Raw genomic sequence first — 25,942 nt, forward strand, 5'->3', positions numbered from 1 at the left:
AACACTAGGACTGCTGTATATGGCTTCCATGGTTAAGAAATGGGACTGAGCCTCAAAAAATCCAGTTAACTTCCAGTGGTGCCACTGGCTTCATTCAGAAACTCAGAGAAGGCAATTAATTACAGCTCAATTCCACATATGTAAAATATAAGAAATATTTTTCCTCCCCCCAACACTGTTTTCTGTCGTTTTCAACTTAGACTGCAAACTGCATAAAGTGGGAACAGTTTCTCTTTATTTGCTGCACAGCAACTGGCACAATCATGCATTATTTCAGATATAGCCCATAGGTATTTCTCAGACTGAACATCTCTGTCTGGAAAATCCGAGCCTGAATCTTTTTTTAATCTGTAATAGTTCTTTTATGATCCATGAAAACGTCTGAAGAGTTAAGGAGGGGAACAGAAATGCCCTTTGTAGAGAGTATACAAGAGACCTGTAGTAATTGTTTGTGTGATGTCTGAGATACTGCAATTCTGAAATAGACTTTTTCACTCATACAGCTTGCTTTGATGATTGTATACTTAAGACCTAAAAATTTAGTAAGTAAAATGCAAATTTATTGTTTAGATATAAATATAAAATATAAACATTTTTTAAAAAATCAGTCCTGCATTGTTTGCACAGTGTGCAATATCAACTCTGCTGCTTCTAATACCTCTAGTTGCTGCAAGCAGTGTAAGTCTGGGCATAACTAGGTTCTTAACAGAGGTTCATACCAAAGGTTTATAAGCAAGCTTTGTGTACATAACTAGGACCTTTCTGGTGGATGAGAGAGGATTCTGGGATATATATATTATTTTAAGACATTCTAGAACTAATAAATTACTTCTAAACCAATAAGGGATAATGGAAACTGTTTAATCAGATAATTAGTGAAAAGCTTTTCACTGACATGTGACAGACTACCTACCTATATTCTCTGATATTCAAGTTTAGACCCAGTCCTTTAAATATCCCAAGAGTTTTGCTATTAGCACTTAGAACAGGAGAACCAAAAAACATCTGGAATATCAGTATCCCAGTGCAACTCTGCCATGTGGGAGCAGAGTGAGAGGTGGTCCCTTAGGCTTCTGCATTTCACAGGGAGATTCTGTCTAATCTTTCTGCTCAGAAGGAAATTATTGTAAAGCTAGGAGGAAAACAGGACCCTCAGTTAGTGCTCAAGGATGCAGAAGTAATCATAGATACAAAAACATGTTCATAAAACACGACCAGGTATTTCCAACATGACCTCACTCTCATAAATCCAGTCTAGGTTATGATGGTGTATAATCAGTATTTCCAGTTCTTGGATAAAGTGGTTTAAATGATTTAAGTATCTTTTCATCAACATTCAAGCTACCGGCCAGTTTGGGACTTAGGACAAAAGAGAACTGTAAATCACTTTTTTTTCCTCATTAAAGGTCTTTATTTCATCTACAGAACTCTAAAATTTGGCTAAATACAATCTCCAAACACTGGGAGCAGTCAAACCTGGGAAAAGCCTAAAAACAACCCTCAGCATGAATAGCATACTTATTAGCTGACTTAATTTAGCTGCTACAAAAGTACCATTAAAACATAACTTCTCTCAGCTCTCTTCAATCCCAAAAATAAACTAAGTTGCTAGAGTTTCAGTAAGTAAAATATCCAAGCAACCAGCATGAAGCAGTTTGTATTAAGCATACACCCTGTTAAGTAATATGCAGCATAATGATACCACCAGTCTCACAAATCTAAATACACGTAGTACCCAAATGACACCTTCAGAGCAATAAAATCTCCATCTAGTCCCACCTATGCAGCTTGCCCAAGTGCACTGTGCCCATTCTGCTCTCCAGAAATGGAGGGATTACTCTCCCCTCCTGGAAAGTGCTGGAGAAGAGCTGCCATGCCCAGGGATGAGTCACACTCCAGGGAGGATTGCTGCTGGGATAGGACAGGATTACTGCAAAACAGGGGGAAAAAGGGAAGTTCTGTACTTCCATTGAAGTTTCTTTGCACCATAGGTGCTAGGGGCCCAGGTAGATCTGACCAGCAAGGGACTGGGGATTTAATGAGAAAGAAAAAGATCTTCCCAAGAGCACAATAGCCAGTTTGATAAAGGATAACTAGCACTGCAGTGCTTCATAATATGGTGATGATTTTTGTGGTGCAACATGATATAAAACTCTAACTGCACCTCCCCACAAATAATAAATGTTTTGGGGATCCTTATGGAGCTGAGATTTCTATTCCAATTTTAAAGGAAATGGGATATTAAGTTGGAATTTAAATTAATATCCTGCATGCTTCTAGTCTCTACTGATTATTTGTGTGTATACTCCCCATGGTATCACCCAAGGAACTAAATACCTGTGGAACAGTAAGGTTCTGCTGGGAATGCTTTGGCTGGATTAGAACAGAAACATTCTGACTTTGAGTGAGAGAACTTAAAATATCACAAATCTTCATACAGGGTTGTCATAAATTGGAGCTGAAGCACTCATTAACTTACTGATTTTGGTCATAAATTAGTAGTGTTGGGAAAGGATGTAGGAGAGCAGGTCCACTTCTTATTTCAGAACAGAAATTTGATCAGGGCAAACAAACTCTGTTAACAGAACAGACTGGTTGGTATAGGAAGATTAAGTGGAAACCAGAATCTTTCTGGTGAAAAGTAAACATTTCTTAGGTGGCCTGGCTCAATTGTTAGTGTCAAAGTTGACAATATATGCAACTGAAGACACCACAGATAAGCCTACAAGTCCCTGATTTGAGTTGCAGTGATCTAAATGACTGCAAAAGGATGGGAGCACCAGCCAACTGACAGACAGGGCATCAGGAGCATTTTCTCTTCTGGGGCTCACTCTGCTACCAATTTCCTTGCATCTTGAACACACAATTTAAATTAGGAGCACAGTTACAAGATTTTCTGAATGGTGGGCGTGGAATGAATAGATTTGCAGCAAGAATTACTAGAGAAGATCACAAAACTGTCACCAATCTACCTGCACTCCAATTGTACCTCTCTTTACCTTCCCTTTGTTCCTTACAAATATCTGCAGCCCTAACTTACTGCTACTACTACACTTTACTTTTAATGTGCTCTTGAGTTTTCAGACCTCCCCTTCCAGTAGCTTCCAACATCATGCAGTTTACCAGCAATGTGTCCTGATGACTAAGGAGGAAAAGCATAGCTTCCAATTTCTAACAAGCCCCCTAACACTATGCACAAGACTCAAACTAAGCAAACTTGTTGAAGCAACAAGTACATCAGCAACAAGTGTTAATTAAATCTTTAGTAATGTAATCCAAGCCTAAACAGTTATAAGAAATAAATGGTAGGCACGTGAAGGGAGTGGCACAGGCTAACCTATCCAGGCTGGGTTACAGCTTTAAAAAAAAATTTTAAAGGCCTTGGTATAGAGAATTCCAGTACGATGGTTTCTTGTTACAACTTCCCCTGGGCAACACTTAGCTGGCTGATGTCCTTATGTCCTTTGAGACCTTTGAGGGTTAGGGGTTATCCTTCAGCCCTAAGAGAGACAATGTAAAAGGAACAAAACACTTCAATTCTCTTTTTAGCATCCTAGAAGAATTCTTACAAGAATGCTTCTGCTACAAAACTTTTGAATTACCATAACTAGAAACAGTGATGAAGGAATTCTAAGTTCTATGCAGTTGTTCTTTCCCTGACTAGCTTTAACTTGTCAGATCTTGAAGCACAGCACAGCATAGGGCATAGAGGCTGAGAAGCCTCCTACACCAGTTTTCTCCAACAAAAGCACTAAGAAATTGTGCTAATATAGCTTTTAACAACACCTAGCACTACTGCTTGCAGCACAACAGCTCCTTCCCTTTGTACAGATCCTACACAGGAGAAGGCAGACATCAAGACCACTGGCAGTGGTCTCTGAACCCAGTAGAGCCAATCCTGAAAAAGCATTCTCTAATTGCATGGTGCCAGGAAGGAAAAGTAGCATCACACAGAGCAAAATGTGATGGCACCAATGTATACTTACAAAATGGATTATCCCCAAATTAAGGGAGGGTGTGACATTTTCACACATTGTCAAGGTTGTCTGTATCTCCTCAAATAATGCAGAGTTTTGACATAGTCTGCTCCTCTTCAGTCTGTGGAGCCCCATCTTTTATGACTACAAATTAAATGAGATTGTCAATCTTTTCTGTGCTCTGTGGCTGCTGGGGGGATACAATGAGAGCAATATTTTGGCTTCTGGCAACTGTCTCTCAGATAGATGGTGATACTGAAATCTGTTCTGAATTTCATATCCCTGCCTTCTTTCCTCTCTCTTTTCTCTCGTGATCCTTACCTTGAGATCTGCAGTAGGGAAAAGGGAAAAACTCTGATCTGTAAAACTAGAGAAATGCCTCTTTACATTATATTTTCTTAAATGATTGCTCTCTTTTGCCATCTATATGATACTTCAGCACCATTTTTTTTAAATCAAAATTTAACTAGTATTTTATAATTTTTAAACTTTCTTAACTGCCAAAAAAAACTCCTGTTCATGTTAGGGCAAGATGTCATATTTTCTAGATTAGTTTTTCAGCTCCAACACAAGTTTTACAATCAATTAGGTCAAGTCTTTATACACAAAACCTGATACAACTGGATATTCTGGCTCTCTTCTGAACTCAGTGAGGACAATGGGCCTGTAGCAGACATCTTAATAGCAGCAGGGAAGGATGCTACTGGTTTTAGAACTCTTTCCTGTGAGGATTTCCAAATGACAGTTGCATTAGTTGTGATTCTTCTCCTGTGAGCATGGGATTAAGTCATGGCACAACAAGAAAAATTACTTCAAGCAGTAGTTCATTAAAAAACGTAAATTAAAGTAATAGGAAGCAAACTACCACTTGCCATCTATAGTCTGTTCATCCTGTGTTCCTTGAATCTGATGTTTGCATTACTCAGTATCAGCAAGAAAGAGATTATATGGTCCAGTGATAAAAGATTCTGAACTTGTGTAAGATGGCCAGCAAGTCTTGTAAGCATGCTGTGTACAGTCAATACTACTGCTGGTGTCTCAAGAAAGGAAAATGAAGTGTCACATGAGAGATTTTTCTTAGGTAAATACATGAGGAGCTATATGCTGCCATCTCTGCGTTCTCTGCTATGTCACTGAAATTTCTTGTGCTAAAAAAGCCCACTGTAATTGTAAAGGTCACAAAAGGAATATGAATTACGTCTTTAAATAAACCCACATGAACACCAGAAAAATCTTAAGAATATAGGCTGGCTTCATCTTTTGCCACATTTTCTACCTCAGTGTACTTTCCTACAGTAGACATGGCCAAATGAACTGGTGCAGAATAATTCTTTACCACATCATGTGTTCAAGAAAATGTTGCAAAATAAGAGTACCTCTCCAGTAGGAATCCAGTATCATTCAAATGCCATATAAAATTAGGAGTGGTTTTGTAGTCATCCTTCAGTTATATCCATATTTCACTTTTAGCTTATTTGTCTGTGTAATTTAAATGCATGACTTTGTTACAATTAATTTTGGTTTTAAATGATTTAAAGGATTTAAAGGATTTAAAGGATCCTACACGTTCAAACCTACTTCTCTGCATGGTTTTTCTGTGAGCAGGGCTGGGATGTAAACACTAACTTTGTTTGTATCATTTAGTGCTCCTGACTTTCTTTTGACTTTGATGTCTACGTTGGTATTATAATGATAAAATCATCCTCCATAATAATAATAGAAGATAAATTACAATTACATCTTCTAAAATACATAATTCTTATAGCAGTATAAATTGTATTTCTGGTTTTTGAGTAGCCGGCAATATGAAATGCTCATAGTAAGTCATTACTTACAAAACTGTAGGGTAAACTGTGATTAAATTCAATAATTTATGTTTATTTTATTATCATTTTGAAGCATACAGATGTTCAAAACTATTTGATAAATAAATTTAAAACCTGGAAAGCTTACCAAGAAGGTAACTCGGCTAGTAGCTGTTTAACCTACCTGGACAAAACCCATATGCATTTATCACCTTTTGTTTCTCTCCACATACTGAATGTATAACAGTACCATAGAAGACATCTATTCTTGCATGTTAGTGTAGTTTCTGCCATGCAATGGGACACTGCTTTATCTAATGAGGTCTGTATTAGAGGGAAAAAATGTTATTTAGTATTGATAGCCCTGTCTCTTTACAAAAATCATAATTATAGTGTTTAAATCTTTGTCTATATGTCAGAGATGTTGTGTACTTTCTGTTGTATATTTCAGAAAGGTCAAAACAATTAATTAGCAGAAAATAATACAGAGGGGTTAAAACTGAGGTTGTATGTGCCTTCCTTTCATTAGTCACTTCTGCTTCCAGAAATCAAATGGCAGAAACATACATTCCTCTTTCAGTCAAGATTGCCCCTTTGGGAGTGAGTGGAGCAGTTCATGTTAGAAGAGTCCTTTGTTCCCTTCACTTAGCATATCGGAACAGTTGGGCATCAGAGATAAATCATCTACTTTTTGCCTTAATTTAATTTGTATTTCACTCCAAAGCAAGGTGCTTTAAATTGCTTGATAAGACAAATAAATAGAAGAACTTAAAATAGTTACAGATATTGATATTCTTGTTGGCTCGGAAGGAAGCAATATAGCAGGTGTATGGAAAGAGCCTGGAATATTTTATTTACTCAGCAATCTGCAAAAGGCCAGAACTGAAGTTCAATCCAAAATTGCACTCAAGGACAGTCTCTTCCAGGTTGATAGGGCCTGGCTGAAAACCCAAACCCATTTCTAAGTTTAGAATTCAGTTAAATAGGCAGTAATGATGAAAACCCCATTCATTGTCTTATACTGTTTTGATCACTCCTTTTCACATAAATGAACCTTCCAGGTTTTGCATGGCCATCTATTCAGATGAACTGGGAGTAAACTGGCTCTTAGCCTTTGCGTGCAGCTTATTGTTGTGCAATCATATAACATCAAATTGAGGTAGGTTTGGGGTTTTTTTTTTCCCTTAAGGTGTCATCATTGTTTAGATTCTGACAATCTGAAATTACTGAGTCACCAACATCAGACATTTAGAATTATTCGAAGTGAAGTTAAGCTGAAATCATCATTAGCCATTGTTTAAGGGAGAAAAAAAAAAAAAACTATAATGACGGTATTCTATTTATATCCAAGCGATTCGGCTCTGTCCCCTCAGCACCACCCTCTGTGCTTGCACTTCATAAGAAGATTACGCTTCTCCCCATGAAGTGAAAATTACCTTCTTGCGGGGAGAAAGCGTTTAATTATGACTCTGCTTCCCCTTGTCTCCATGGTGATCCCATGCAAACAGCCTGCTTTATTAGACCTTATTTCCCCCCCCCCCCCGCCCCATGAAAGTAATAAACGAGCTCTGTGCCAGCCCCAGTCTCGCCGTTAACCGCTGCCCCGCCGGAGCGCAGCCCCGGGGCCGGGGGAACCTTCGCCCGCAGCCCCGCGCCAGCCGCGCCCCCCGCACGCTCACTTGGCGATCGCAAAGCCGCGGGAAGCGCTCCGCTGTGATGCTGTTTGGAGCTAAGCCGCTGCATTATTTCAGCACTTACTGCAGAAATACGGTCCCCGTTGCCTGCCCGGCCAAGGGGCATGAGCGCTGCTAGGGGAAGCGGGGTCGTTACCTGGGTGCTCACCGGCGCCGGGACCCGCGGGGTCGGTGAGGATGCTGGGGTCACTCTGAGACCTGCCTCGCGGGAGAAAGCAGCCGGTCCCTTCTTCCGATGCAGCCATGAGGTGGAGGGCGGGAAGCTCAGAGGCGGGGGTAGGAGGAGGCGCTCATGGAGCCGGAGGCGGCCGGGGGACAATGGGACGGGGGTGCGGCGGCGGCGGGGCGTCAGCCGGGCAGGACCAGCCGCGCCAGCATCTTCCCCGGCGCCGTCGGCAAGCTGCGGCGGGGCGCTCCGCCGGCACCGGGCGCTTAGGGGACAGCTTCGGGCGCCTCAAGGGGATGGGCCATGCTGCCTGGCATGGGGTGGGGAAGAGCCGGGGCGCGGGCCGCCGGCCCGGCCCCCCGCCGCCCCCTCCCGGGACGCTCCCTCCCGGGACGCCCCCCCGAGCGTCTCTCCTGGAGTCGCCTCAAGCCGCCGCGCTGCTGAGCGCATCCGTTGGAAAACATCGGGATTCTCCCATGGTGCCCCGCGAGCGGCCGCGTGACGTCACGGGGGGGAGGGCGGGCGCTGCACCTGCACTGCACAAAGGCGGGGGGGCCGCAGGTGCGCGCGGCCCAGGGGTACCACCCCGACCGGCAGCATGTGACGGGATCGGGGGGCTGGGGGGTGCCCCGCCCTCGGGATGCACGGCCAGGCCCCCCCCCCCTCTGCCCGAACTGCCCCTCGGGGCGATTCGCCCCCCGGGAGGGAGCGGCGAGACCCTCAGGCACGGGGGCAGCCTCCGGGCTCGGTGCCCACCTCCTGGCTGCTCCCCGGGGCTGAAGGAGGGTGTCCCGCGGGTGTTTTTTCTGGCGTCAGAACGCGCGCCGGGACGCGCCCCGCTGGGGCATCCGCGCACCTCAGCGGGAGGTCCCGCGGAGCCGGCAGGTCCCCGCGGGAGGTGCTGCGGGACGCGCCCTGGGTCACCCCTTCGGCGGGTGACAGCGGGGAAACGGGGTGTTGCCACTCGGACTAGTTTGGTTTGGGAAGTCGTTTTAAGGGAATAACAGTTTTTATGGAAAATGCTGCTTGTGTGTACCCAGTTCTCCTGGCTGGATCTTCTTGGAGTTTTGACATGTGAAAACCAGACACATCTTAGAGGCCACCCTAGGAAAGTCCTATATTAGGCCCAGTCAGCTCTAGTTAGGTTCATGTGGTTCTCTTCTGGTTTTTTATAGCGTGGCCATGTTGAGGAGCATGCATTAAACATTGCTTTTGTCTTTGTTTGGAACTAGCATAAGGAATCCCCATCCCTGCAGGTAGATTTCTTCGGCTGCCTTTGGAACAACGGTTTTATCTGAAGCTGACTGTGTTCCTGTAATAAAACAGGTGTAAGTTCACCAAATTCTAAGGATTAAACTTTGTGTCAGAATATTTTCCATTGATGCAGTTAGTTGTTCATTCATGTACATAGTGGGTTTTACAGAAATACATGGAAAACATTTTGTGTATCTTGTATAAAGCAATCGTGGGTTAGCCATTTGTGAAATCAGCAGTCCTGTGTGGTTGTGTCTTTGTGGGGCAGGGGGATTAACCCCAAATTTCTCACATCTCTCACATTTAGAAGTATATTTGTGGTTTTTTCTTGAAGCAGGAGCTTCAAAGTTAACCACCTACACGCATCTCATTTGGGAGTCACCCATGGTTTGGTCAACTTTGTGACCTTTCTAAAAAAAGGAAATCTGTGGGTCTGTATTTAATGTAGGGCTTGATAAGAAAGTTCTTCAGGTTCCATATGAAGCAGGTGATGTCTGCTCATGGCTGGGGTAAACTGCAGTATCTAACAGTGAGTCTGAATGCTGTCATGAGAACAGAAATTTAAAGAGTTTGAAGCAAAACGTCAAGAAGTTTCTCATTCAGTGACTACTGTCCCTTCTTGCTGTGTGTAAGATGGATCTAAAGAAAAAGTAGCATGTGATACTGTAATCTAAACTGTATCATAATGCAACGGAACAAATGAAGGTAGCAGAGGCATTCTGTAAATTGTTTGGGTTTTGAGAGTGGATCATTGCCATCTGGACACATCTTCAGCATTGGTTTTTGTAATTTCTTGAAAGCCTTGCCAAAGAGCTCATCATAATTCCAAAAAGACAGGTAGATGGACCATTTTTACCACCTTATGAAATCTTCCTAAGAAAAGAAACAAATCCAAAATGCTTGTTAAAGAGATGCTCTACAGAGAGCAGGATGTATTTTGAACTTCTATCCCCCTAGAGCCTCACTTCTGAGTTGCCATGACTCAACTTTGAAAAGGAATCATGAACTCTAGAAATTATTTATAGTATATTTTTATGTGTATACAGACAGTACAGTCTGACATAAGTCTGACTGAGCCCATTTTTTTTTCCCAAGTAAGACATCTCTCCTGCATTTTGTAAGTTCTATGTCAGATTTACGCATTCATACAGGATTGAATATATAAAAATATTTTCAGTTCAAGAAAGAGTATCTCCAAAACAGCTTTAGTACTCTATAGATGTACACGAGACTGACATATTTTGAACTAACTCATGTATGGAATGCCTTAGTAGAGGACAATGTATAGGGTTCCTTTGGATGCTAAAATATTGTCTGATAGAAATCAGTCAAACAAGGCTGGAATCTGCCTTGCTGTTTTAAGTTAGTTAAAACATTTCAGCTTCATTTCTGACAAACCAAGCGTCAAGAGACTCAGTTGGGAATAAATCCTGGGTTCTGTGCATGCCAGCTGCTGAGCTGCCCCTAGGCCACCTTGCTATTTCCAAATCAACCATCATCATGTTTGAGGGGGAGGGTACAGTAAACTATGATTGTGTTAAGTTGTCTAAACCTATGCTAATAAATAATGTCTCTCTTTGGAAAGTATCATTATCTGCATGACTTTTAATTTCATTTAATTAATTATTATATATAATGTTGATGTATCGATTTGCACTTTTCATTTTCTTACTCTAAAGCAAGCTCTGCATTCCTTCTGGGGGCAAAGCTCTGGACAGGAAAAATAAATGGAGGCCGAGCCTTCTCTTCATGCTGAAGGACCAGTGCCAAAGGAATGGAGCATTATCTCAGAAGAAAATACAAGGTGATGAAGGCATACATCAACTGGTCTATTGTATTATTTGTATATCCATCTGAAACTGGAATGATACTTCTTCTACCTGTGGGTTTTAAGCACTTGAAAAAATGGTCTTTAACTCCCCACTTACTACTTTATATAATTCTATAAATGTCACAAAGAAAAATATTTGCAGGATCAGAATGACTATTAGTAGAAGCCTGATTTTCCTTTTATTTGTTTTCTTTTCTTGCTAGAGCAGTCCTACTGTAAACAAGTTCGAAACATTTCCTCAGAACGCACAAAGATCTGATCATTATTTCTCTCTCAGAGGATTTCTAATCTTTGTATTTATGATAAAAAGTTATGATTATATTTTCCTACCTTAGTGGCAGATAGTTCTGCAGTTCAAATCCATTCAATTTAAAAAAAAAATACTTCTTTAAATGAAACACCCACACAGAAACACAAAAGATAAAATAAAATTTATTTAGCTTATAGATGCATATTCCACAACCAAATCAATGTATATCCACTAGATTGTTCCTTCCCCTGACAAAAGCTTAAAAAATGCAATTATATGAGTTGTATGCATGATATGATTTATTTGCTTTCTTTTTGATAGACAGCTGAATTGCTGTTTAATGATCTAGTTACATAAAGAAAAATCCTAACTTGTTTTAGACAGGAATAATTCTCTGAGGAGAAAGAGGTGAGTCATGTTAGTGTTGTTTTTCTTGTATCAGCAGAATGTTAAACACTTCCATTAATCTGGAGCCTACGTGTGATCTCTGAGCATCTTTCTTTCTGTGCTGTTATTTAGGGAAAAAAGCTCAGGACACATTTGGATTGACAATATCAGCTTTCCATGTTAAAATTGTTTGGATGACCAAGGGACAAATAGCCTTGCTCAGAGCAGTTTTCTTAGATCTAGCAACAGAAAACATTTTTTTTCCTGCTTGTGATCCTTAACCTAGTTTTTTAGACTTTATGCCAGCTTGTTCTAGCTCAGTATGCTTACAGAAACAATAAAGATGAGCATTCCCATGCTCAAAAGACTCTTGTCTTTGTTAGCTTGGTGTTTGTGGTTTTTTTATCCCACAGATACTTTCTTGGTAAAGAGGACATAGGACCTATTTTGAGCCTTTGTTTGTGAGGAAGATAAATGTATCTCACTGAGGAGAGATACAAGTATCATCTATTAGTCACAACTTTGTAAGTACAAAGTCTTGGAAGATGCCTTCTCCAGAGCAGGATGAGGTAGTTCCTACCATGGAAGGCAAATTAAAAACAATGAATAAGCTCCAGGGACTTGTTTATTGGTGACTTCATGCACACATTCACATTTAGCATCTCTGATATTCCAGAGCTGTTGTAGGAATCACCCCTCTTATTTTCGTGTTTGCTCTCTCTCACAGCTCAAGTGCTCACTGTCATTTTGTAAGTAACAGGAAAGGAAGAGGCAAGGCACCCTGACAACGTCCTTCTAGGTGGCACTGCAGTGACATCTACTCCTATGTCCACTAATCCAAATTATGCAGTTTATAATAGTAACAGAAATGTGCCAGTTTAAGGGGGGGGGAACTCCTATCCGTGACATGCCAAGACCAACAGAGTTACAGGGATGTGATTCCAGTGCATAATGTTTGTAAGAAGAGCAGGGCAGCTGTGTGTGGAAGGCAGTGGAGGATTCCTTCAGTGCTGTCCAAGCCAAAGGGGCTGGAGGTGATGTGCTGCATGATTTGTGCCATGCAAGTTTTCCTCTCCTTTTTTGCTTTGGTGTGGTTTAGTTTTCCTTAAATATCTGAGGGAAAGAGGCATAAACCCGACTTCCATAGCAGGTCCAAATCTTCTTCCTTTCTGGAAGGAAATAATATTCCTTCCCTTTTGGGGAATGAATATTATTGAATACAGATCTTTCTCTCTTTTACAGACACTGTGATCATAAGAAGTCTGTAGCTTCTTATAATTCTCACTTTCATTCTCAAAGTGTTCCATGGTCTCAAATACCCAAAACATAAAATACTGCAGGCATCGGGTTTCTGGAAGCCACGTCCAGTGTCACCGAGACCCTGCAAGCCCTTAGCAAATAGCATGTGCAAAGCAGTGAAGTTTTCTTGCTACTCTTGTAACACAAGTGGTACAGGGTTTAGACTTCAGGACAATAGAAACAACCTATTTGGTATATCCTGGAGACCCAAAAAATGCAATGTAAGATCCGAGACCAACTTGACCACTGGAGTTAGGAAATTCCACTTTAACTCCTTAAACTGTCCTTAACACACGTAAGGGCGAGACAACGATGTCCTATCCGCATTTTCACGGGCTCAGTCTGGCCGCGGCCCGGAGGTGTCCTCAGAGCTGAGAGGGAAATTTTCCTGGGGTCCCTTTCCCGAGGTCTCTCCGCACGCGGGTCCCGTGTGTCCCGTGTGTCCCGTGTGTCCCGTGTGTCCCGTGTCCCGTGTCCCCGTGTCCCCGTGTCCGTCCCCCCCCCCATCACCTCCACTTTGCGCCCCGCGGCACAAGCGCGAGCGGCAGGTGGCGCCGCGCCCGCGGGCCCGTAACGGTCGCTGCGCGCGGAGCCCTCAGGGCCAGTAACGGTCGCTGCGCGCGCGGAGCAGTCTCTCCTCAGAGCCGCGGAACCTCCGCACCTTGCCCGAGCTTCGGCGCCGGGAGAATCCCCGTCAGAGGTACACACCCCACGGACGGAATTTTTTTCCCCGCTTTCCCTTTAAGCTTTTCCCAGGGTTTAACACAGCCTGGCCGGTGCTTTCCCCGGAGTTTGCCACAGGCAGCCCGCTGGGTGGAGGATGCGGAAAGACTGTACGCAAGAATCCCAGTCGAGCCCTGTGTTAAAATCCTGACCTCTTTAACCAGGGTTGATCTCAGTTTGGGAGATACTTGATCCTGGAGTTTAAAACGTTAGCTCCTTAGAACTGGGAACTTTATTTTATGAAAACGTTTTAGGCGCATATGTATGTTGGTAGTGGTTGTATCTTAGAAGTAACACAGCTCATTTTTCAGGGATAAGTTTTGATAACGTGAACCAGAGATGTAATTTCTTTTTGTTGTGTATTGTATTCAGATAGTAAATTGTGATTCAGATCTCATCTTGCTGTTACCACTTCTGGAATTATTTTTATTTTTAACTTTTTCAAATTAATTCAGATAGTGAAGATCATTCAGTTGTCAGCAGAAGCAGAAAAGGAAAATCAGTGTTCTGTGCTAATTGGATGAGATCTGAGGAATATTTGATGTGGAGCTGCAGGACAAAATCCTGATTCCCCTCATGTTAGTATAAATTTCACAGAATCACAGAGTTGTCAGAGTTGGAAGGGACCCCTAGAGATTATCTAATCCAACTCTCCCACCAAAGCAGGGTCACCTAGAGCACATTACACAGACCATACAGGTGGGTTTTGAATATCTCCAGAGAAGGCGTGTCCTTCATTTTATGTATATTTCATTTCTACCTCATTGACATTTTAAAGTCATGTGTATATCAGTTTCATTTCTTATGTAATACAGGACTTTGGCTGGTGTTTCACACACTGAGCACCATACACAAGAAATTTCATAGCTGGAGAGTTAAAATACTTTGGGGACCAGGTTTACATGAGACTAGTGACTCAACTGCCTTCAGTAGGTCACAGTTTGCAGTTCCTGGGGCCCCAAAGTGTACTAAAGACCATAATAATTAGGATTTGTGAGCATCTCACAGAGAACACAACTTCATACAGTTGGACCTAACTTGGGTTTGCCTTCGTTTTTAGACAATTGTGTATATTGCCGTAACTGCAAGTATTCTTAAAACAATCAGCTCATCTACTGTACTGCAATTCAGTGTGCAGATGCCATCTTGCTGCAAATTTTGGAAAGGCAGGCTTCTTAGCAAATTTGATTAGCAGAGGTAGTGGTTGTTTTTCTAGGATCATCTCTAGTAGTAAACTTTTAACCTGAAAAGTTAGCCTAAGACAGAACTAGACAGCTCTTCTGTTCAATGGCTTCAGAGCCGTAGATTATGACATTTTCATAAGCAAAGGCAGAAAAAAATTTAGACATGGAAATGTCTGTACTGCTGTTCTTTTGTAAAATAGTATTTTTGCCAGCCTTGCTTTCAGACAGCAGTAGACTGTAATAATGTGAAAACTTTCAGACTTATATAACAACTCTTAGTGTTACAGAAATCAGATGTTCAGTGTTTTTTTTCGAATGTATATAATGATATGTAATGATTACAAGAGAGCATACTCTGAAGCCGTTTTCCTAAACAGTATTAACATGAAAATAATATCAAATCAAATACCTTAGCTGCAGTTACTAACACTTCAATCACTGAAGTGGTTTCTTATGGTTTTCTTCCATTTATCCTCCTTATGTTTTTAAAAATACACCATTGATCGGAATTAGATTGATCCATTTCAGATTTCTTTCTCATCAGGTTCATGATGTGAGGCTATTATTCTAAAATCTGCCTGCTGAATTTTTTTTTTAAATTGTTACACACACTGGTATGCAAACAACAAGAGCCAATTTTCAGTTAAATCTTAAAATGTGTAAAGAATACCTATTAATATTGATTTTTATTATCTTTTAATTACATCACAAATCTTATAGTGTGGGTAGAAAATATATTAAAAAGCAGTTTAAAAAGCTGTAGAGAAAAGCTTTCTGAAAGGTTAAGAAAAGGAAGCTTTATATATTAGAAAGAAATCACACCGGAGTGCTCGATGATTTTGTTTTCTTCTGAGTCACAAGGTTAAGTTCAACATTGGTAGCAGCTGAAGTCCTGTGTATTTATGTTTTAGTACTGCACTATTTAAAAAAACTTCGTGATAGTTTTGGGTTTTTTTAGAGTACATTTCCCTGAACTCCCACTCTTACTTGGCACTGAAATGGAATGTGGGTTAGTTGTCTGGGATGCTTCATATTTCAATACTAAGGAAAAGTATACTTGAGTTGGATGTTCCCAGAACTTGCCTTTCACTTATGGTATTCTGACTTCTTGTACTTTTTGCACTCAAGAAATCTTGAATTTTTCTTGCCATGAAATTCTTAGAGGCAAATATTTGGCCATTCAGTTTTGAAAATGTCCCTAAATACTTTTTGATTTTTAAAAAAAAAGAATCTCCCCACACAAAAGAAAAATGAAAATAGGAAGATTTAACAGTTACTTTTTGTCTTGTTTTTGGCTGTGGTGTGGTATGTGCAGGTTCCAGACAGCTGCATTTGCTGGCTGGATGCTGAGCTGAACTTCCTGAAGAGGGTCAGCCCAGTGAACCAGACCCTTCTCCATATGCATCATGTCTGTCTTCAGCCTCACCCAGCTCAGCTCCTGTCTTCACAGGAAGCTCCTTTGTGGAACACTCAAGAGAGAGGAAGAAGGCTGATGGCCACAGGCCTGTTCTATGACTTGTATTTTAAGCACAGTAAGATAGTACAGTTTTAACAGGCTGAAGCAGGCACCCATTTTGCAATATGGTTGTCTCAGATGCAGAACCTAGTTGGAGCAGAAATCCATTTGTAGGATGAGGAAAAAATCTGGCACAACTGGAGTTTGTTAGACAGTCAAAAGATGCCATGTTCTGATACAAGCTGGTGAGAAACTAGTATACTAAAGCATCATTAAATGTGTTAAATTTGTCCTGTATAATTCCAGCTGCATCAGTATTTGCCCTTCTGTTATGGAATTCAGTCCTTAAGAAAGAACAAGGTTTGGGTCAGTGCAGAAGGCTGAAGCGGACTCAAGTGCCTTCTCTTTCCCAAAACTTGGTGATTTCATGTATAGATACTTCTAAACACTCTGACCATAACTTTTTGTATCCACTGACCAGCTTGTATATCTGGACAAGGTGATAAAGTTTGTTTTCAAAACAACTTCACGAGAATATATTAAACATGCAGGAATGTCATCATACTTATCCAGGGAAAAGCAGGAGCGTAACACTTACCTTTTGATCTGCATCGTGTTCTGCCTGAGTCTGTGCCTTAAGTCACTATCTACTCCTCAGTGAGTAGTTAAAGATATAAGGTCACCAAGACCGGAGATATGTTAAAATGCTGACTTCTCATTTGAACACTTTTTTTTTTTTTTTTTTTTTTTTACTTCCTTATTGACATTTAAAATGTCAGCTCTGATTAATTGTAGCTAGAGGTGTTTCAAGCCCATTTCTACAATCTGTTGCAGGCAGGGATAGCTGCATAACTAAGTTTGATCCTCTTTATCAGAAGCACTACTCTTTCAGGGAGTTATGGCTGAATATTTTTATTATTTTATGTATTTTTAAACTCAGGAGTGCAGCCTGAAGAGGTTTTTCAACTGACATCCACCAGAGAGCACTATGTGATTGTGTTTTTTCCAAAGTAGGGTGTGGTAGTCAGAAAACTACAATGATATGAAAGGCAATTATATGAATCCTATTATATGTTGCACAAAATAGTGTATGCTATACCAAGATTTTAGTAACTCTGGTGGATTCTTTTACATATTTGTTACTCTCTGTGAGGACTTTTAATTTTTGCTCATTAGAATTTCACAGGGATCTATAATGTAGAGTAATTAATATATGGGCTATCTTTACCATAAGGCTAAATTATGATGCTTTGATGCATGCTGTACAGATAACCTTTGGTGAATCTAGTTCCATTTTAGCTTAGTTCTCAGAAAAAGAAAAACTCAGAAAAACTTTTACTTCAAATAATTATGATTCAGCAAACATGAATAGAGTGGATCAGTGTAAAATATATAAGCAAATTCTTAGAAGTGGGTATTTAAAGGGAAAATACTGCATTAATGAATCTGCTCCTTTTTTCCTGATCCTAGTATTTGATGTCTCCTTATCTGATCAACACTGTATTTTTGTAGATCTCATATGGCTCATCTCCCATATTCCCCTAGAAAAGAAAATTGCATTATTCTTTTCTTTAGAAGTATCTCTGCCTTGAGATGGTTTTTATTCTTTCTTTCCATACTGCCTTCTGAAATCAGCTGTCAGAGAGCTTGGTTTGTTCACACATTGTCCTTTTGAAGTTCTAGTGTGCTTTTTAGGAAGACTTTCTTACTGAAGTCATTGGTATCTTTCAGCTTATTATATAAGCAGGAGGTGGAAAAGCTGTAGCTTAAAACTTGGCAGTGATTGTGGAAGAAAGTACATTCTCAGAAGATAAGGAGCATCCCAAAAGGCCAAAGTGTTCATCATCAGGTCTGCAGTTATATTTACAGGAAGTGATTAGTGTAGCTGTGGTCAGCAAAGGGATTGTTTCAGAATGGTGTTTCCTTAGTTAATAAATTGGTGCTGAGAGGCAAACCCAGTTATTATCCTGAAGTGAAATCCTACTGCTTCTGTTAGCATTACTGAGTCAGAAAATCTGTAGGGGGGTACACTGTATTCTGAAGAGAATAACTTAGTTCCAGCTGTGTAAATGGAGAAAACACATGGTGATGCAAATGTCCCTACCCATGACAATAGTATTCATCACATAAGCACCTAAGCAAACCAGACTAAAATAAAAAGATAAATACTTTGAATTACTGATCTGCAACTTAGTTTGTCAGTGGTAAACTTGAAAAATTAACTAGCAGATTTGGTGTTAAGTACTTGGTGACAAGTTCCACATTGCTGCTACAACACTTGAACCAAACTATTTTAAAAAATAATCGCAGATGTATTCCCTAGTGACTAGACTACTTAGGTTACTGAGTTGTATGTTTGCATGGATTTGAATGGAAATTAACCAAAGTTTGTATTTTACTCTTCATTCTTTATCTTCTGTCTGAGCTTCTGCAGGAAAAAATCAGTGCCTATAGACTTCATTACACTTACTTCTTTTTGGTTGAATGTTTTTTATATTCAGAAGCAGATGAAAATACTGAAATTGTGATCTGTTTCAGAATATCTAATTATTTAGTTTTTAATACTGTTAACGTACATAGATCAAATTAATGGAGCTTTTTATGTTTTAAGGTACAGAGACAAATATGTAAAAATTCAATAATATAGAAACTTTAAAGGAAAAATAAAATCTGGTCTTAATTTCCCAAGGCAGAAGCTATCCATGTGATGTCTAATGGATTTTGTAGGTGATGCTCTGTCACTCACAGGGCCAGGAAGGGTTCATTTTCCCATCCTCTTAAAACTGTTGAGGACTCTGGAGGTTTTCTTGAACAACTTGGATTGTCTCCAGATCTTTAAAATATTTGCAGTGTGGGGTTAGGGAAAGTAATGATAGGCAGTTGAAATTTGTTTTATTGGATTATATTACTTTCTATTAATTTTCCCACCTGCTTTTTAGGAATCAGCACAGGTGCTTTCTAGAGATTTTCCTCAGGGCTTTCTGGGAATTTTCCATTATGCTTCCTGTGAATTTCTCTTACGCATTTCAGAAATGCCTCCAAGTGCCCCTAAGTGTCTTCTAGGAATTCCCCTGGGGAAGTTCACAGGATTTTCCCCAAAACTTTCTAGGAACTTTTGGGCGGTCTCTAGGAATGTCCTGGTACTCTGTAGGAATTTTTCATGCACTTTGTAGTGATTTTCCCCATACTCTTTTGCAATTTCTAGAGAATTCTGATTTTTATAAGAATTCCTTGAGGTGTTCTAGGGATGCCAGTGTTTGACATATTTCTAGGTATTTCTGCAACTGCTCTACTGCATATAGAGCATTCCTGTGAATCCCTGTCCTTCAGACTTCTCATAGACATTTTAGGAATTTGGAGGAAGGTAGTGTCTAGAATTTTTCTGAGAATTCCTGAAGCTTGCTAGGGGTTTGTTTGGGCTGTCTCAGTATTTCAGGTTGAAAAATTCTGAGAGTTTTGTAGGAATCTTTCTAGCTTCTAATAATTCTTGAAGCATTTTAGGAATTCTCCAAGTATTTTTTGAACTCCTGGAGTCTATAAACTTTTTAGGAATTTTGGGGCTTTCCAGTTTTCCTGGCCTTTCTAGAACATCCTGGATCAAATACCTTCCTAGAAGTACCTAGATTGAGCCCTATGCTATGATTTACTCTAATGCAACATTTTCAAAGATTTTCCTTGCACTTTCTTGGTATTAATTGATCTTGATCTTTTCAAGGAGCTTCCCTGGCTTTTGTGTTGAACTGACTAACCTTACTTCCCACTAAGCATAAGTCACTCTTGATTAGTTCTGATGATTAAATGCCATGCTTAGTGGCTAATAGAAACCCCGTAGGAGGAGATATTATCACTGAGGTGGGAATGAGGGAGTCAACTTAAATGCCTGTATAGCATACCCTTTAGAAACTACAAAATATCTCTTTCTTCATCATTACATATTAGTAGCTAACAAGCAGCATTTGAGAAGAGCTTGAACTGTAAAGTGGGCATAACAAGTTAGAAAAAGCCCCTCGTTTGGGCTTCCCAGTAATGTTACACTGAATGGGTGTTGTGTCAAGGGAATGACTACAGTCAGAAACATGAAGGATTTAAAACAAAAACTAAATGATAGTGGCTTTATAGTGCTTGTAAATTATGTTATTCAAACTGCCTGGCTTTCATAAAAACTGTAGTTCATTTGGTCAAATTATCAACACATTCCTTTCCTCAGCTTGTTTTGACCCATCTCAAATTGCCACCTTAAAACAGCGTGTTTACTGGCAGAAAAAAAGTAAACCAGATTTTCAGACAGTACATGTGAGAGCAGCTCAAGAAATCTTTTTTTTTCCATATATTTTCTTCCCAGAAAAGCACATGTTTACTGAAGTAGATGTTTCAAACAGGTACTTTATCTCACTGAACTTTTTGCAACTTCTTTGAGTAGATTAAGAACTGAAAGTTATAGTATATATCTAAAAAAACCCCTGCTAGTTAATTTTTCCTTTTTTATCATCTACTGATTTCTGTTTCACTTGCTGCAGCCAGGCAATGTCTTGAAACAAACTGGAAATTAAAATTCTAGAACCGTCTCTCAACCAGCTTTCTATGAGCTGGTCATACATGTCCTGAAATAAACAAGTTAAACTAGGCAGCCAAGCAAAACCTCTGCATGAAGATAAGAAAGATACCTGTCTATTTAATATTAAGGGTGTAAATATTAAAATTGGATAGTCCTCTACCCATTTTTGATGTGGAATTTTTAACCAAACACTAATGGAGCTGGAAATTTCGTATTGCAATTAACGTGCTGCTGATCAGTCCAGCTATTACACTCAGCTCTGTAGTATTTGTCATAACATCATGTTACTTATAAGTGTTGTATGTTTTTCATCTTCAAAGGCAATATATATGACTTTCATAATGCACTTGAGAAAATACTCTTTGGGACAGAGCTTGTCACTTTTGAGTGACTACTGGCTAAATTTACATTTGCTCAGTACCTGGAACCAAGGGATCTTGTACTGTGAGTTGGACTTCTGTGCTGTCAGATGATATGATGATGTCTGTAGAAACATAAGGGACACATACAGAAGAGGGGTTCTAACAACATTGAAAAAAATCAAGTTTAATAAAAAAATGAGGAGAAACAGGTTTTAATAGATGTTGCTGCAGTAAATGGTGACATACTGTATGACTAGGTTTTTTCCAGTCCTTTCTGGTATAAGATGTAAAACATGGAGGTTTAAACAGTCTATGACATCAACTAAGACTAAAGTGATGGAAATTTTAGTTTCATGGAAACATGTCAGTGTGCATAAGCAAGAGATAGATCTGTTAATGAAGCTGTAACAACACCCCTAGAAAATGCCATAGCAAAGTGGTCTCCAGTGTAATAATGAGGATTCTTGAAATATCCTGAACTCAGTTTGTAAAATATCATAAAAGCATGTGGAAAATAAGCAATGTTTGTTACATTCTTTTCTGGGAAATTTGCTTAAAATAGTTAGGTGATACTGGTGAACTGTGTGAATGCAATTAAAACTGTATTGTTTGGCCCAGTGTAGTGATGAATCATTCATCTAGCTGCTGGACATGGGGCACATGCACCATTCTGTCTTTCCTTGGGCGAGTCTCTGAGTATGGACACATAACAAGTTACTGCAGGGCAAACTGCTGTGTGAACTTGAAACACACAAACTTCTTGGCAGTATTGCCAAGCAGACATTCTTACTCCAGAACAAGAAGATAACCCACATCATAGTTACCACTTGAGAAAAGAATTTGTCCCCTTCTGAAATAATTACTTTTTAGGATAAGGATGGGCATGTAGCTATTTCTCACGGAACAGGTGGAGCTTTTCAAGTTTATAATCTTGCTTGCCCTGCAGAAACTTATTTGCGTATTCCTATCCTCTGCATCTCTGTAACCATAAAGAAAAAACAATGTTTTTAATAATTCTGTTATAGTAGTATAAGATCTCCAGATAAAAATCAAGTATGTGTAATAATTCCTTATTTACATATAAGATATAAATTATATTAAAATGGATGGAGAATCAGAAAAACATATTATGCTGGCTTGTTTCTAAAGCTGTGGGAATAATTTATTTTTTTCTGATTCACTAGTTGAATGGAATGATTACAAGTTAAAAGTACCTTTTTCGCTCTAATTAAAGGCCCTTATTTTTTTTCCCATAAGTTGTTGTGCTAGCTAACTTCTATAGGTAAGTTTAATAAAAAATTCAATTTCACTTTGTAAAAATTTTACCTTTACATAATATCCTCAAATGGATATAGATTCTACAATAATTCAATGAATATAATTTTATCATTTTTCAGTATATTCTATTTCATTTAATTTGTGAGTGTGCAATCTGCACAAAAAAATGTTTGGGATAAAAAATTTCACCCTAAAAATGGTTTAACTTCAGCTTTTATGATAAAATTAACCCATTTGAACAATTAGCAGTGGCTAAAATGATCTTCATTCTGCTATTGACCACTTCTCTGTAAAAGCTAAGGTGTTTGTTGGTATCTTAGTTCAGGCAATTCAGCTGAAAGCAGGGGGGGGGGTTTGTAGGGTTATTTTCCTGGTTTAGCTGCCTACAATATCTTGCTGTATTACAAGTGAGAGTCATATCCTATACAAGAGAAATAGCTACAGTGCAGCTGCTGTGAAGGTGAAGATTAATGCTTTTGACTGAAACCAGGTGTTCAGTTGACACAGCAGTATCATGGAACTGCACTTTCAGTGTCTCCACTCGAGAGAAAGAAATGCATTACTTAAAACCTCATATGGCTTTTGTGAAGTTTATTTGTTGTGTAAATCCTTTTTGTGTGTTCCAACCCAAGCATAGATACTGTTTACAAATAAGAGTGTACAGATGTAAACTATGACTTAAGCATTTGGAGTTCTAACTCTATGACAGCTGAATATTAAGGACTGTAGATATAATTCAGTGCCTAGATCTTCAGCTGCTAACATGCCATGCTGGCTCAAAAAACTCTACACACAAAACATCACAGTTCAGGTAATGGGAATAGCCATAATGCATCCAACTAGGTGGTCATTTCTGTGTCTTTATTGGTGTTTTGATGTATTTATGTTCTCAGAGAGCCTTTGCTGACTTGGCCTGGTGCTGCCATTTGGTTGAATTGCTAGTAAAAATTTCAATGAGAAACACTAGAAGGAATCCCCATTTATATCAAGGGGAAAGAATGGCTGGAAGTCATTGCCCTTCAGAATCACTAGCCTTGAACCTGGCATAGCTCTACAGCCTTTAAATCTCAGTGTTAATGAGTAGCAGGGCCAGTGGCATGTCTGAACTATGGAAATCAACAGGTCTTGAGCACAAATTCCATGCCTGACATTTTCAAATTTTGCTGCTCCATTAATATAATCTTGTGCCCTGAGTACACAGTTTATATATATGCAAATGTAAGATAAAATGTAAAGTAAATAACTTGGTAATATCTGGGTACCACTGAAATCTATGGGCTACATGGTCTCAACAAAAGCATGTTACCTTTTTGACCCTGGGTGAAATAACACATTTAAGCTTCCAGCAAGTAATTCCTTTAGCCTTTCAGAGTCTGCATGGTAAGGGAGAAAAACATGTTTTCAGTGGGGTTTATCTGTTAATTATCTCAGATTTCAAGTTACACCTGACCATTGATTGCTTGGCAAAAGGGCCATGCATAACATGTGTTGGCCTGCCCAGTCCTTTCAGCTTTCTCCCTGTTCCCTACATTTTCCAGGGAGAAAAGGGTTATATTCCTCGAGACCAGTGAAAGTCTGGTCAATATTCTGAAACTATCCTTGTTAGTTATTTTTTTAGAAGCCACAAAGTAGAAAATCTGTCAGTAGAAACTTCTGAGACAGTGCTAAAAGCATACAATTTACTTGATTGCCTAGCTTGCTTTTCAAGAAAAGTAAATTTTCACTAGTGTTAGACTGATGAAGCTGACCAGGGATCTTACAGAAAATCTAGCTCCCGAAGCTTCTTTCCTCTCCTAGTTTTTTCATCCATATTCTATGTACAAAATTAAATGTAGTGATATCCTTCAAGAGCGTTATGGAAAGGGGTGACTTTTTTCTTTGTGCTCCTCTAAATGTAATAGCAGAAAAACAATTCCAGCTGTGCAGACAGAAGTGAATCATGCAATCCAAAGCCTGAGGGCATAACTAATTACCCCTTGAAGGTGGGGCTTGCTTGGTTAGTTTGAGTAGGTTATGATGCTGAAAGAAAATTAAAAAAAAACAAAGCTACTTCTCTTTCTTCCTCCCTCCCATTCCAAGTCACCATCACCCTGTGTGATCTGACCCCTTCCTCAGTGACAAAAGGTGTTGTCCAGGTTCTGCAGGAATCTAGTACAAGTGGGACACAGCCCCTTTCAAGGCCTGTTTTGCAGTCAGCAGTCTGCTCTTAGAAAGGAGATATTGTTCCCATATTGAGTGCCATCCCTGAGCATTATTTGTGCATTGTAAATGGTGAGAAACTGACAAACCTATGACAGAAAAACAAACTGGCAGGGAGAGGATTTGCTTGAGCTTGCCCTTGCGAGGCTACTTCTAATTCTCAGTGGAGAGAGGGGGAAAACAAGTATTTTTTTTAATCGTATATTCTTGCAGCAGTGATTCCATACCAAGCTGGAAACTGTTCTCACAATTTAAAGGCTTTGGGATGATTTTTGTGATAACAGAAATATGAATGCTTTCACTTCATCCAAATGCTTCACCAAATGATAAAAATTTTGGAATCTTAAATTTAAAGGCAGGGTTTGGGTTATTTCTCACTGTGATTTTAAATGAAGATCCCATTGTTTTTTAACTCCATTGCAAATGTGACCAGCTGTATTCTTTCCTGTAATCAGCTCTCTGATTTGGTTCCAGGGTCACCTGGATCCAGCGATTAAGTCTTTATAGCATGCCCCTGGGCACATCATACTTGTGTTTAAAAACAAAGCAAAAAAAAAAAAAAAAAAAAAAGTCAGGAGGAGGAAATGAAACGAGTGTCCTGCAAAGAGCTCTAGAAAGAGCTAGTGACAAGACAAGTATATTAACTGAGAAAGTGCAATGGCTCTGCTGACAGAAGAACTTGTGTGGAGTAGGGTTCTTCCTGGGATGGCCTGGTGCATGCCATCAGGATTCTTTCCTATAGCTAAGCTTCAGGGTGGGTTTATGTGAGGGCCAGCTAAGTTGCACACAAATCCTGGAAAAGAATTTGAGGTATGGTAATTTTTTAAAAATGTTTGGACTTCATCGTGGTTGATGTTTTTGCTCACAGCTTTTGATTATTTGCATGATTAAGCACGTAAATGCTTGCTGTCTTTGTGGTGTTTTTATTCCATTTTAAGTTTATTTTATATTTGTTTGGGATTGGTTTCTATTTGGAATGAAAGAAAATTAATAATTATGTGCTTGTAAATAACTTGGTTAAGACTTAAAACCAAAAAAGGAGAGTTTTTCTTCTTGTTTCTGTGTATTCAACTCCCTTAAAAACCTTATTTTTGTATTATAGATAATTTTAAACTTGCCTTATTGTAGATTAGAAATAGTTGTGCTTTTTTTGTACCTAGAGATATGGGATAAGCCCATGATGGCATCAGATTGCAGCATTCATACTTTAGCTGTATTTGTGTGTATTGTCTTTAAAACATAAGCTTTTCTTCTGAAAAAACTGTGCAGTCGAGTAACTACTGACCACTAGTTTTTCTTATTATATTTTTCATATTGGGAGTCTTAATAAATTCTTCTACTCTTTCATAGCCTTCCTATTTATAAACATTTTAAAATATCATCCATTAGTGTCTAAAGTTAAGCTGTTTTGGGGTTTTTTTGTTTGTTTTTTTGGTTTTGGTTTTTTTATAACTGGTTGAGTTTTTACTTGATGGCAGTGCAAGCTGAATTTACTCTAACTGCATTGAACAAGTTCTTCATG

The 25,942-nt window shown here is 39.4% G+C and overlaps 2 protein-coding genes across 5 annotated transcripts in view; both read right to left on the reverse strand.

The window, feature by feature from the left end:
• PHACTR3 (phosphatase and actin regulator 3) overlaps window positions 1-8,129 on the reverse strand; it is a 93,637-nt gene extending 85,508 nt beyond the window's left edge. For 2 of the 3 annotated variants that reach the window (XM_071759463.1, XM_071759462.1), the window contains exon 1: window positions 7,613-8,128. In XM_071759463.1, the coding sequence (XP_071615564.1) occupies window positions 7,613-7,721 (109 nt within the window). In that variant the 5' untranslated portion in view covers window positions 7,722-8,128. Of the gene's footprint in view, window positions 1-7,612 lie in introns of all 3 variants that reach the window. The other variant, XM_071759461.1, reaches the window with a different exon arrangement.
• The window catches only part of TUBB1 (tubulin beta 1 class VI), a 340,778-nt gene that overhangs the window by 180,541 nt on the left and 134,295 nt on the right, over window positions 1-25,942 (reverse strand). The gene's annotated exons all lie outside the window — the stretch shown is intronic.

The sequence above is a fragment of the Heliangelus exortis genome, chromosome 16 (assembly GCF_036169615.1).
Source record: "Heliangelus exortis chromosome 16, bHelExo1.hap1, whole genome shotgun sequence".
Classification (NCBI taxonomy): domain Eukaryota; kingdom Metazoa; phylum Chordata; class Aves; order Apodiformes; family Trochilidae; genus Heliangelus; species Heliangelus exortis.